The sequence below is a fragment of the Colletotrichum lupini genome, chromosome 5, assembly GCF_023278565.1.
Source record: "Colletotrichum lupini chromosome 5, complete sequence".
NCBI lineage: Eukaryota > Fungi > Ascomycota > Sordariomycetes > Glomerellales > Glomerellaceae > Colletotrichum > Colletotrichum lupini.
In genome coordinates this window covers 3,973,920-3,986,836 of record NC_064678.1, presented here as the reverse complement: position 1 = coordinate 3,986,836, position 12,917 = coordinate 3,973,920, and the positions used below count along the sequence as shown (strand labels likewise).

At 54.3% G+C, this 12,917-nt stretch overlaps 4 protein-coding genes across 4 annotated transcripts; 2 read left to right on the top strand and 2 right to left on the bottom strand.

Moving 5' to 3' along the window:
- Positions 1-1,906: 1,906 nt before the first annotated feature.
- Positions 1,907-2,617, bottom strand: CLUP02_10578 (tctex-1 family protein; the record flags this gene model as incomplete). Its single annotated transcript, XM_049289554.1, has 4 exons — positions 1,907-2,248; positions 2,327-2,401; positions 2,480-2,518; positions 2,582-2,617. 4 exons carry the CDS (start codon positions 2,615-2,617, stop codon positions 1,907-1,909), a joined length of 492 nt encoding a protein of 163 aa, XP_049146699.1.
- Positions 2,618-3,730: 1,113 nt separating this feature from the next.
- On the top strand, positions 3,731-4,212 carry CLUP02_10577 (uncharacterized protein; the record flags this gene model as incomplete). The annotated part of the gene is made up of 2 exons (XM_049289553.1): positions 3,731-3,764; positions 3,857-4,212. 2 exons carry the CDS (start codon positions 3,731-3,733, stop codon positions 4,210-4,212), a joined length of 390 nt encoding a protein of 129 aa, XP_049146698.1.
- Positions 4,213-4,577: 365 nt separating this feature from the next.
- Positions 4,578-8,384, bottom strand: CLUP02_10576 (uncharacterized protein; the record flags this gene model as incomplete). Its single annotated transcript, XM_049289552.1, has 18 exons — positions 4,578-4,602; positions 4,645-4,709; positions 4,845-4,962; positions 5,016-5,832; positions 5,976-6,090; positions 6,184-6,293; positions 6,370-6,510; positions 6,578-6,618; positions 6,690-6,852; positions 6,926-7,038; positions 7,099-7,160; positions 7,229-7,262; positions 7,356-7,415; positions 7,486-7,606; positions 7,649-7,694; positions 7,768-8,030; positions 8,093-8,148; positions 8,254-8,384. 18 exons carry the CDS (start codon positions 8,382-8,384, stop codon positions 4,578-4,580), a joined length of 2,481 nt encoding a protein of 826 aa, XP_049146697.1.
- A 174-nt stretch (positions 8,385-8,558) lies between these two features.
- On the top strand, positions 8,559-12,899 carry CLUP02_10575 (uncharacterized protein; the record flags this gene model as incomplete). The annotated part of the gene is made up of 9 exons (XM_049289551.1): positions 8,559-8,641; positions 8,694-8,770; positions 8,849-8,983; positions 9,050-9,215; positions 9,294-9,586; positions 9,676-10,045; positions 10,107-10,279; positions 10,308-10,464; positions 10,592-12,899. The coding sequence occupies 9 exons, from the start codon at positions 8,559-8,561 to the stop codon at positions 12,897-12,899; spliced, it is 3,762 nt and encodes a 1,253-aa protein (XP_049146696.1).
- Positions 12,900-12,917: the final 18 nt, after the last annotated feature.

The following is a 12,917-nucleotide window of genomic DNA, read 5'->3' as shown; positions in this document are numbered from 1 at the left end:
GAAACATACCGAAGAGTCACAAGAGAATTCGCCAGTCTGCCTAGCTTAAGTTATCTACACTACAGCAAGCAAAGACACCATCCTGCTCACGCATCCGGTGTGGTAATTACATCTTTCTACAAAGCTTCCGTCCCCCACGGACCCATCCCGCGCCCGCTCCCGCCATCGGCGCTCACCGATCAGGCCAGGGCAGCCGGCTTACATGTGTGTGCTGCCGTCCAAGTATACCTCAGGGCAGAGCTGTCAGTCGGGCATGATCTGACTTCTGGCCGCCCTCCTACTCGTTCTATTAGCCGCAAGTTTTCAAGCAACAGCTCGAACCGCGTCATGAAATGATGGAGTTGTAAACTACGCCGCACTCCAACTTGCGTATGCCAAAAGCAAGACAGCGGCACAGCCGGGAAGCTCCTGTGAATTGACGTGAATCAAAGAATTTGTCTCTATCACCTGCCCATCTGTCGAGGCGACGCTGTGTGTGTACTTCCCTCACACCCAGAACCCGAGATAACTTTTTTTCTCTCTCTCTCGTGGTTAATGACTGTCTCCGCTACCGGAGCAGGCTCGTTCACGCCGGAGAGGGTGTACGGCAACGTCTTCTGAGGATTCGTCCATCCCAACAATCTCCGAGGGGGGTTATTCCCGACTCGCGTGCTTGTGTAACCATGAGAATCTTCTTTTCTTCGTGCTGCAACCCTCCTTCGTCGACAACAAGCTTTTCATAGAAGGTGCACCGCCATGCACGCTGGCCTAGATTTGTTCGTGTCTACGGGAACCGAAAAGTTTGCTCACGCTTCCGCCGGGAGGCGAAGAAAAGGTTAAGAGAGGAAGAGGAAAGACTGGAGCTCGTTCATTAACGTGCCCGACTGGCAAGCAGGTTCGGATGTTCGTGAACCTTAGGTAGACACATCGAAAAGAACAAAATATCATCAGGGTCCGATGTCGTTTCCTTTCTTTGGTTGGAGAGCCTGGACGTTGGCGCGGCTTGAGCAGTATGTCATCGTGAAAGGAGGCCCGTGTCTCCTCTACCTTATGAGCTGCCATCGATAACTGAACCCGTAGCTTCAGCTCTACCGACTAGTCCTATCAAGTATGTGTAAATGCTATGTAATGACTTTACTGGTAGCGGGCGACATTGGTCCGTTTTATCAACAGACCTTGAAGTCCTTGATTCCCACACCGGATGCATTCACAGATATATTCACAGACTGTCGAGTTCCTTGAGTCTGCCGTCCTTATGCTGGTAGTAGCTGTACCCGAGCCGCCTGCCACACGTCACACAATGGTTGCAATACTGGCATGGCTCAGATCTTATAGGCGCCGGGAGAAGGCTAAGAGATGCATAATAATGACACTTCGAATTGCAAGGATGCGACCTTGAGTTGTGTAATGCACTGCTGTACCACCTGACAACGAACTCAACAAACATACAAACAAAGCTATTGTCATCTGATACAAGCCTGGGGCGCAACGAGTCTCGTGATTTGCATGTATTCTCATTAGAAGAAGAAAAAAAAAGAACTCCGGCTATTTTCCGTGGTTTGGAGACAAAAGCAACTCAAACACATGAATAGACCTTGCCCAATCCCGTTCGCCGTATATGCCTGCTTGACTAAGGTAAATTCGGACCAAGAAAGTGAACTTCATCCTTTTTGAAGCTGGACACTTATCTAGGGGGACGATGCCACTGCGTCTTGGTCGTCAGGCTGCTCTGGTTGTGCCCCCTTTCAGGGCGTTCCCACGCGCCGACCCAGTTTCCGTAGGGCTTCCGTTCTTGCGAATGCGCCCATGTGGTTTGTAATTTTGGAAACGTAAACGAGGATGAGAGTGGACGCAGACCTGAGCACGCTGGGTCAACCGCCTCCCCCTGTTCATGTCCTCGAGTACCGAGCCTTGCTGTCACCATCGTTTAGATTGCGACCCAGATGAGCATGATCACGACATCCATGCCCTTGCCCTCGCCGCCATCGTACTTGTAGGACCACATGCCGTCCTTCTTCTCGTCCCAGTAGGCGCCGGTGGCGGAGTGCATGCCGCGGCGGCCGACGTGGGGCTTGCCGTCAGTGGCGGTCGCATCGGCGCTCGTGGAGACGGAGGGCTCCTCCTCCTTAACGGAGGTGCCCTTGGACTTGTTGAGAGAGGATGTCGGGACGAGGTGCTGGACGATTGTCGAGTTGCAGGCAAACTTGTATGCGGGTGCGGAGCCGCCTTGGGGTGTCGACTCAGAGATGACGGCCTTCAGAACGGAGGACTAACGAGGTTCATGAGGGTCAGTTCATGGAATCTCTGGGTGACAGCAGCGGCATCAGACGCAGGGAGGAAAACGTACAATGATCTGAGAGTTCCATGTCTCGGTCTTAGCGTGATCGTAGAACTCAGCAGAGCCGATGGCTGATTGGCAAGCCTGTCAACGAGCCTGGGTTAGTGGGTTGTCTCCTAATGTTTTGGCTACATTGACGATGTTGTCGCATGGGCAGCTTACATCCGTAGCAATCTGCTTAAGACGGTTGAAGGCGACGGGCTGTCAAGATCGAGTCAGTAGGCGGTCCATTGAGATCTTAGCGTGGGGGAAAGTTCAACATACGGGAGTCGCTGTCGTAGGGGCGGCGGGCGCAGACATTGTGATCGGATGTTTTGTTTGGGAAAGGGGAAGAAAGATTGTAGGTTGTTCGAAGGCTCTGTGCGCTTGCTGGTTTCGTTATGTATGAGGTTCTTGGGAGTAGGAGGTGTGAAAGTGTTCTTGAGCAGTTGTGCCGATATTTTGAGTGTATGTAAGTTGTGAAGAGGTTGTGTTGACAGATCGGGACAAGACGACAGAGATGAAGCTCCTCCACAAAAAGTTACCGGTGTTGTGATGCCAGCCCGATTCGGCCGCCTCGCGTTGCATCCACGGGCCGTGTTCCCCAGGTGCGCGGGGCAACGAGAGGTCACGTGTCTCTGTCATCGAGAGGTCTCTGCCTAGCCACAACTACATGGCCCCAGCTGAGGCTTGACCTCTTCAAGTGTGGCTTCCCCAATCAAAATGCGATTGGATTGCACGTGTACCTTGCTGCAGAAGTTTGCAGGCGATTGACATGGATCTGTACTGTGGCTGGTGGGGAGGTAAGCTCTAGCCGTGCACGCCGTGCAGGCTTAGCGTCACAAGTCTGCTCTGCGATGGAGCTTTTTTCCTTGAGGAAGCGGCTTTTGAGGGGCTAGTCGGCCGCAGTGCAGGTGCATCGTCTGTGGTCGTATCTGAACAAGCTTTCAAGCGGGTTCTCTCGGTTACAGATTCTCTCGTTCTCTCTTCTCCTCCTCTCTTTCCTCCCTTCTCTCCCTCACCTTCATCTCCGCAGTCTTTTCGTTCATATCCCTGATAGAGTTTTTCCCGATTGTTCAGACGAAAAATAGCGAGACTGTAGAAGAGAAAGCAGTTGACATCGCGCGACTCGCATCCACTGCCCCCTTGTCACGATAAACACCGTTGCGGTTCCGACGACTAGCCCGACGCGAGCCCGAGCTCTCCAACGACGCCTCAATCGCAATTCTCTGACGTCGCATTGCCATTCTCCTCGAGGATTCTGGTCATCTTTGCCGAGACAGTAAACAGTAGACTAAGGGTAGGAATTGGGCACACCGAGCGAGGAGACGAAAGACCGCCGACTGAACCAGTCCAGGTTGCGATAGAGAAAGCCACGACCGCAAACCACGATACCTATACTCGGGACAGTCCAGTCAGAAATAGCAAATCACAATGTCTAGCCAACCTCTTCTCCAGACCGCACCGGGTACGTACAACCACGACGCCGTACACATCAGTGCCCGAATAAGGACATAAACAAGAGAAAGTGAGAGGTCACTAACAAAGTCGCATTACCAGGCAAGCGCATCGCCCTCCCTACGAGAGTCGAGCCCAAGGTCTTCTTCGCCAACGAGCGCACCTTTCTCTCATGGCTCAACTTCACCGTCATTCTCGGCGCCCTCGCCATCGGCATGCTCAACTTCGGCGACCGCCCGGCCTTTATCAGCGCCTTCCTCTTCACTGGCGTTGCCATGCTCACCATGATCTACGCCCTAGCCACGTACCACTGGCGTGCGAAATCCATCCGCGTCCGCGGCCAGGCCGGCTTTGACGACCGCTTTGGCCCCACCTTCTTGGCCATCATCCTACTGCTGGCCGTCGTTGTCAACTTTGTCCTGCGCATAACGTACTCGTCCAAGGAGGGAAAGCACTAAAAAGTACGAGTAAACATGCTTTCTAGTCCCAGCCTCTGTTCGTAATTCCGAAGACAAACTTGGAAAGAGAAGGGGCGGGAAACAAAATCTATGCCTAGGCGTTGGCAGTTTGGGCCTCGCGAACCAGGAGAGGCGGGCTTTTGCTAAAATGCTCAAGCTACGACAAAGGCGTATGTACGAGGAAGGATTGAGAGTTGGGAGCGAAGGATTTGTTGTTTTAAGAACAAGTTTGCGTAGTTTTGTAATTTGGCAGTTTTCCTATGTTTAGCTTAGGCGTACGCGAACAGAAAGCGGATGTGGAAGGTGTATAGTTGATAGGAAAAGCGAATGCATCGGATTAGGCGTTGGAAACATACTTTACACATCTACACTGCGCTCTTGTGCTGGAACCTGCTTACCCATACATGTCATCATCAGATGGATACGGCTCACGCATAAATGTTTGAGTATGAGGGAAGTTGCCTTATTGGTTCCACGTCTCTTCTTCCCCTTGCTGCCTATTCATCTCATGTTTCCAGCGGGTTCGAAAGCTTTTTGATATCGACTTTATCCCGCCCGTTTTGGGTATCAAGTGGTAGCCCCTCCTTTCCTATAACGCCTCTCGATGCAATGCCAATGCTGGATGCCGTTACAAGCGACATGTCGCGGCTCCATTCCTCGGAGATCTCTTTGTCTTTTGTTTCTCCTCCCGTCTCCATTCTCCGGGATCGCAGCTCACGGGCTCGAATCCAACCTCTACCCTCAAACGACCTTGTTCCAAGTTCCCAAGCCAGAGCGCAGTCGAGCTCGCAGTGGCATCTCACTGCGCCGTGTTCGTCTGCGTCGTAACATCCCCTCGGGCCTTGAGTTCCGGCACGGGCGCCAACGAAAGGAATATGCTCAGCGACTTGGCCGCACGCTTCACCGGCTGCGGCAACACAGCTCTCTCGAACCGGGTCTTCATAACCTCGAAATCGTCTTCGTCTCTGTCTTCATCATCCGAGCCATCCTGCGTTCCGCCGCCGCCGCCTAGCACCGTATCTTCCACGACATCAGGTTTCGGCGGCAGCTCGTACATGAGGTTGTACTGATACCACTTGCCGCCGCTCTCTTCCCCCTCCTTTCCGTCCACGCTCTTCTTCTCCGCCGCAACGATGCGCTTCACAGTCTCCACAATCGTAATCATCTTGGCGACCTCGCCCGGCCGCGCGTAGACGAGCACGACGCGCCTCCTCGGATCGCCGTCGTCTTTGCGCAGGTGCTGCAGCAGCCAGGTCACGCGCTTCTGGATCTTGGTGGAGGAGATGGTGAAGGCGGGGAGGACGTCGTATTTGGATCTGAGGTCCGCGAGGAGGGCTTCGTGCGAGGGGGATAGAGGGGTCGTCGGGCCATTGACGTTTGCGCTCGAGCTCGCGCTTGCGCTTGTGTTTGTCGTCGTTGTCTTCGTCGTTGTCTTCGTCGTTGTCTTCGTCGTTGTCTCCGTTGCTTTGCTCTTCTTTGAGACGACTGCGGCGGACGAGCCGGCTGCTGCCGTTGATGATTTTCGCTTCTTGTCGTCGCCCTTGGGCTGTGTTGCGGAGGGTTCAGCCATGGTCAGCCTTAATGAGACCTCGAACCATAGCAGACGCGGCTGCTCAATGACTCAAGGGTGTGATGCGCCGCGCGGGGTCTGAGTCTGGGGTTGAGATTGAAGCTCCAAGACAGGCGTTAGGATTTCTATCGGCAAAAAAGTGTGGTCTGGATCTCTACCTTATCGATAGAGATCTTATCGAATTGCATCAGACGCTTGGACCAGCTTTGGGAGCCGAGAGGGCAGAGAGCCGCGACGTCCAGTCTTGGACCAAGAGCTTCTGATTGGATGGCGTCTTTGATGTTCATAGCATTCGTCAAACGCTTGCTCTAAGGCCATGTAACGCATGATGATTACCATGTTGTATCGTTATTGATACCACTATGTGATGTGCCAGACAAATCATAAGCTTTTGAAAGTACCACGACGATATCCTGAGCCTCGGGAGCAAGGCAAAGTGCTCTCAAGATAGGATGCCGTAATGAAGTGACTAAGCGTTCAACATCGAGAATGTTTAAAGCAGCGATGTTTCCTAGCGATGGTCAGACACGAGCTCTCGCTCAATGCCGGACCTGGCCTAGCGTTCCGCGGAAGATGGAAGGGTCCACTGGTCAGGGCGCCCATGCGCCGATGGTCCTTCTGTGGCTTCTCGACTTCACATGTTTGGCGTGGCCTGTGCAGCTGATCCGCCTCTTCTCCAAGGACGCCATTCTTTTGATTCGATGAATGAAAGTGCGCCGTGTTGCGCCCTGTTCTGGTTGCAGCATCTCGTAGGCTTGAACAAAGCGAATATCAAAATGGTCACAATATGTCCACCAGAGCTATCTTCAGTCAGATGCTGGTGGACTGCCAAAAGCCTGCTTGGCATCTCGGATGGAAGGTCGAGCCAGAAAGGTCCGTAGGTTTACTGAATCATGAGCTTTGCGACATTTCGTCATCTAGCAGCCCCCAAAGTGGTCTGCGATAGTTCTCCCCAAGATTTTCCAAGCTTCCGAGGTGCAGCGTGGCACCGTTCAGGCCGAGCTGCACGACCTGCAGCGGTATTAATCCATTTTCGCCAGGGAGCGCTCTTGGGAATCCCGGGATAAGGCCTGGAGAAACGTCGTAGATGCCGTGAAAGGGTAGGGAGGCCCGGGGTTAAAGAGGAACTTATGCGGTTCTGACCTTGGCCGCTGAGTCGGGGCGACTCGGCATCGTTACCGTTGGGTATCGTCGCAAGACAACGCTGCTTCATTGGCTTATTCCAGCTCCTCAGTCGCAATATTGCTGGTGAAATTCTGGAGATCCCGGCCTGGCTGGTACCTCGCTAGCGGTGCTCAGGTATCTGAAACCAGAACGGGCTAAAGGCGAGCTGGGCAGCGCCGGGTGGCGTGGCGTATTTCCAGCGGCGATCCCATGTCTATCTGCATGTCGCACCCACCCATCCCTCCTCCATCATTGTGTGAAGCTGGCCATCGTCAAGGCCACAGAGTAGGGCTCTAGAAGACGCATGGATGCGAGGCTTGAGAGGGCGACAAGCAATCAAGGTGCTTCGATGGTGCATGAAGCTTTCGATGATGAGGCGACAGAAAAAAGACAGCAAGGTAAGCGGAACACAAGAAGATGCGATACACGGTCGCCGCAAGGCGTTACCTTGTTTCTCAGGGTCCATTTCCTCATGTCATCCCACGTTGTGTTGCTGCGGTCTCGCCCGCGGCCTCCCATAGCTTGGGGTCGCTTGCTACCGGTAGAAGTCTAGTCCGCATCCACGATGCCATTCGGAAAGGGGCGTAATGGAGGAGTCGTCGTCGTCGTCGCCGTGGACGCTAGGCGCAGCTTCTTGGTAGGCCAGCCGGAATGGCGAAGCTACGATCCAGACGAATAAGATCCGAGACTGCCGCTAGGTACGTGGAGAAGAGAGCACGGCGGCGTGCTCGACAACGACGACAGTGAACTAATGAGATGCGTCGTTGAATATTTGCATTCGTCAAGCAGTGAGGGGCGGATGTTGACTCATTTGAACAGACACAGGCGATGCTATACCTTGAATTCCTCGTCCCATCCGTCAATAAACATTTCATTGAGTTGACAGCCAGTATGCACAATCTGGCAGCTTCCGAGATCATGTCCAACCCCGCGCCGTGTTTGAGGAACTTATCGGCCAGAGAGAGGTATGTTGGTATGGGGAGAGGCATCCAACATACGGCGGCTGGCGCAATGGGAGGAGAGAAAAATAAGAGGTCCGAACCCGAAGGTTTGTGGAGTGGGAACATTCCCACGCCTCCAGGTACTTTTAGCTCGTGCAGCGGCCGTCTCACGCCCCAAGGTACATGGCTGAGGCGTTTCTCGCACGGAACCAAAACAAGTCGGGACACACGCCATGAGCTTTCCCCGTCTTCTTCTCCTCACTAAGGAACCTTGGTCCATGTACCTATCCGTAGTGCCGTGCCTGGGTGCTACTTAATCAATCTGCAGGCGGGCTGGATAAGACACATGTCGAAACCTTTACAAACAAAACACGATAATCAGTTGGATCGGCAACTTGCAAGAGAGACGTGCAATTTGGATCCTGGGCGTGATAGATAGCAACTAGGCCAGTGGTGATAGACAGCCCCGAGACTGCGCTGCACATACGAAGTTGCATCGGCGTTGCCTTCACCCTCTTTATCTTCCCCCTATATGCTCTACTCCGTACAGCCTGTCAGATTCTTGATTATCGCGAAAAAGGGGGATCCCTTTAATGAACCTCCACAATAGCTGTGCCCTTACCTAGATTACCCGGTACAGTTGAGTTGCAGTGTTGTTAGACGCGCCCACCATGATCAATCCCGTTCTATTTTCGGGGCGGCGAAACACGTATTGCAGCGACGCCAGAAAGAACCCGGCTACTGCCTACGAGTTGTAAGAGACAGAAGCTCGGAAGGGCCCCCCGTCCGTCTCATCATCCCATCAGATTCCTATCCGCCATACAGAATACGGGAGTTGGCACCCAGTTTGCCAGGCTGAATTTTTCTGGATTCTGGAAAGAAGGTGGAAGACGAGGCCAAACACAGACACAGACGAAGACGGGACTTATGAGGAACTGACGTCCCATCTCTCAACTCTCAGGGACTCGGGGACAGCATTATCCTCTGAGCGCATCGTTCTCTAACCAGTCTGTCCTCGTTCTCTTTGACAGCTTTGGAGTTCAGTGCGCATGCCGCTGCCGCTGTCGCTGCCGCTGCTCCTGCCGCTGTCTTGTTGGTCGCCCGTTTCTATTGTCGTCTGCGTCAGGACTTGCATCTGGCACACACACACTCTCTCTCTCAGGAGTCAGGCTGACAGAGAGACGTGAGAGAATACCACTTTGTTGGAGAGTAGAATGTGTAGGACTGACTCTTACTGCATCCCTTTCTGACGGCCGAACCGTCCGGGTGTCATTTAGGTTGTGTCGAAGATTGGGTCTTGCTCCCCTGAGTCCTACCACAAAACAAGAGTAAGTAGGCAAGTACACAGCACGAGGTACTCCGTATAGAAAGTACCAAGTCTAGGTAAGGAAGGAACCTGGGAAAAGGGCACCTCCGTTCCTTCCCTGCTCAGTGTCCCCGTCGTATTGCACATTATCCCTGCAGCTGCACACCTCCTTCCTTGAGTTTCCCTTCGCCTTCCATTCCTTTTTTCTTTTTTTTGGTCCGGTTGTCTGTATGTACCTCCCGTCTCCAGTTGCCCCCACACCTGGGTCAGACCAGCCAGTCACCAAGCTCACCAAACAAGCGCATTCCCTCGTTCCCTCCTTCTCTCTTGCAAACAAACCAATCAGCATCGCGTTTCAGAGCACAATCCTCATCCACACCACCCACACACCTCGTACCTCTCACACCCATCTCTCTTTCTTTTCACACACACCCCTTTTTATGCCTCCCCTTGCATTCAATACACAAATTGCCTTTTCCTAGTCAGTCGGGTCCCTCGCATCATCGCCAAGTTCCAACACCAACAAAGCACAAGCGCAAAGCGCCAAAACATCCACCTCAGCTTTCTGTGCATCCACCTCGCCCCGTCCACCTTTCTCTTGTTGCTATTGTCTGCGAAGGAGATACTGGCATACTGCTACATGCTTGCTTGCGCCGCCGCCTACGGAGACCTTTACCGCACCGCCGCTGCGCCATCGACAATCAGCGAACGAGAAACAGAACCACCCGCAGAGGAACACTTCCAATTCGCTCAACTCACGGCCCATCTCCTTTTCACACTATTTACCGGCACCATTTCGCTGGCTGGCTGCTTTTGCTACCTTACTTACCGTACGGATACCTTACTCTCTGTGTGTCTCTCTCTCTGGCCCCCAGGATCCAAGGCCCACCCGCACTCGCAATCACCACCCCAGAGGCCAATTTCCCACCAAGCTCACGCACGTCGCCCGCCTGAGAGGTCTGAAGCTGCCTCCTTCCCCGACCTCTGACAGTTATTCTCGCTCTTTCCGCTGTCATCCCCATCTACAACATTTCAACCTCCTCACAAACAACCACTTCTCCCCCCAAAACCGCTCCAAAACCACTCGTCCACACGACATAGAGAACCATCGTAGGCGTCGCTTCTTTTATTTTGCTCGCCCAACTCTCTTCGCGCATTCATTTTCGCACCATTCTCTCGCGCGACATCGAGGCTTTCGTTAGTTCTCGATTCTTCTGCGTCGCTGTCTTCGCTGCGCGACCGTCGCAATCCCATCCCTTTGTCGCCGACTCGTCTGCTTCGGTCTCCGGCTCTCTCTCTTGCCTCTGGCCTTCCTGACCGGACGCCCGACCACATCATCACGCACCACTCGCCCCCCCCCCCCCCCCTGCCACCCCTTTTCGGGCCCCATCATCCAAGGCCAACCAACGCACCACACACCCGTCGCCTCGTCTTCACCCACGCCCAGAGCAGCCACACGCTTACACCCGACTCGTCCGTCTGGGGAATCCACTGTTTACGTCAGCCCTCGTCGCCAGCTCGCAAGCTCATTGCACGCACCTCAGCTTTTTGGCTCCTCTGCCTGCATCAGCACCACGTCGCACGCTGCAGGTGCCTGGTCCGTCCGCCACTGCCACATTGCACCTTCGTCAGGCTGTTGCCTCGCGCCTCATCTCACGTTCGCATAAAGTCGTCAGGCCGCCCTCAACGCGACCTTTCATCCCATCACCTTCGTTGCTCTCAGAGAACCGCGCTTATGTTCCGATCACTCTGGAGCAGCGAGCGGGGAAGCGAAACGACGATCAGTCACATTCAACCCATGCCATCATTCGCGCAAAAGCATCAGTTCATTCTGCCGCAACCTGCGCAAACGGCATCACTGGCGGGCCCGTCGTGCCCTCAAAAGAGGCGTCTGTCAAGCGTTGACGACTCACCTTCACCAGATGCACTCATCGCCACTGAGCAGCCCTTGAAGCGGGCCAAGCTGGAGAGCACCAACCTCGCCGTCTCTGACATCCCTTCCAGTGTCGTCTCTGACGTACCAGCATCCGCGTCTTTGCCTGTGCCTGTGCCTGCCGCTGTTCCAGCAGTGACTAACGACATGGAGGACGCGCGCGACGCTATCCAGTACCAATTTGGTCTTGAGATCTTGCTCAAGCACAATGAGCTGAGGCTAATCAACCAAGAACTGGCAAAATGTCAGGTTGCTCTCGAGCAACTCCGTCGCTGCCATCTCATTCCGTATCCTACTGCCTGTCCCACTCCTGCGCAGATGTTGGATATCAGCAACGGAAAGGGTCCAGCTCTGCAAAACCGTCCGGGAGAGCCTGTCCCCCAATGGGCTGCGCCTTTTGGAGTTGTCGATGGACCTTACGCTCGACACTACGCCAAGTGGCTCATCCCCGATCCCAAGTTTGATGGCATGCAACCTGAGTGGTACCCAGTGCTTGAGACTGCCCGTAGCAGAAGCTCAGTTGAGGGACGAACGACAAGGAACAGCATGTCTGATCTCGCCAGCGCAAACAAGAACCGCTCGACTCGGGGTATTGGCAGCCAGAAGCTGCAGTCTCTCTCCAGCGGCTACCCTCAGCCAAAGGAGAAGGCCGGACCTTGTGTTCTCAAGCGCTCCGACGGCCAGACTGTGAAGCTCGTCTGCTTGGATTGCAATCGGGAGAACTTCAGCAGCACTCAGGGCTTCATCAACCACTGCCGCATCGCCCATAGGCGAGACTTCAAGAGCCACGAAGAGGCGGCTGTTCATTGCGGTCACCCCATCGAGGTTAACGAAGGCGGCAGTCTTGTTGGAGAGGAAAAGGCTCCGCCTCCCCCATCAACCGCCATCGCGTCTGGTCTCGTCCATCCTTTTGCCCAGACCGACATGTCCACCCAACAGGCGTACGTTGCTTTGCGTTCTAGGATCGCAGATTCCCTCAAGTTGTATCGTGATGGCAAGCTGCCTGGCGTTACAAGCATCCCTCAAAGTACTTCAAAGGCAGAGCCTGCGAGGTCCGCTGCGCCAAAGGCTGGAAACTTCGTCGCCTCGGCTGACACCCCCTTCCTTTCGCGACTCATGCAGAGCAGAAACTTCACCGGCAACCTCAGTGACATTGTCAGTGACGCCAAGGAGAAGATGTCGCTTGAAGACCTCACATCGCCAGGTGAGGAATCGGAAGATATCGAGACTGGTCTCGGCAGCCCGAAGAGCAATGCTGGATCAGCTGCTCGTATGCCTGCCATGCGCATGCCTGCGAGAGCACCAATGTCACCCGTCACTCTGACTTCGTCGACAAGACCAACAAGCAGCAAGGGAAGGTCGCCTTCTACAGGCTTTGCTTCGCCTCCCATGAGCAGTCCCGAGAAGGACGACGGACCCACCAGGGTAGTAATACACTCTGGTGAGGATGTTGACATGGAGGACGTTGACCTCAGCCCCAGCACAATGGTCAGCAACAACGCACCTTCGCTTGTCAGCGACGATGGCGAATATGATGACTCCGATGACGGGTCGTCCGAATCAGGTGTCAGCGACCGCATGGATGCCGAGTCGGTGTCTGACGTTGCTGAGATCACACTTGATGAGGATCACGATGGACGCCCTCTTGGTCATCACAGGGAGTCTAGCGGAGTCGGTTCCGGTACTGCGATGCGTCTCAAGAAGGATGAGAACAAGCATGTCACTTTCGTTAGCCCTGTCCACGACAGCGCGAAGCGAGCCCGAAAAGTTTAGGGCGTTTTCGGCACTCTC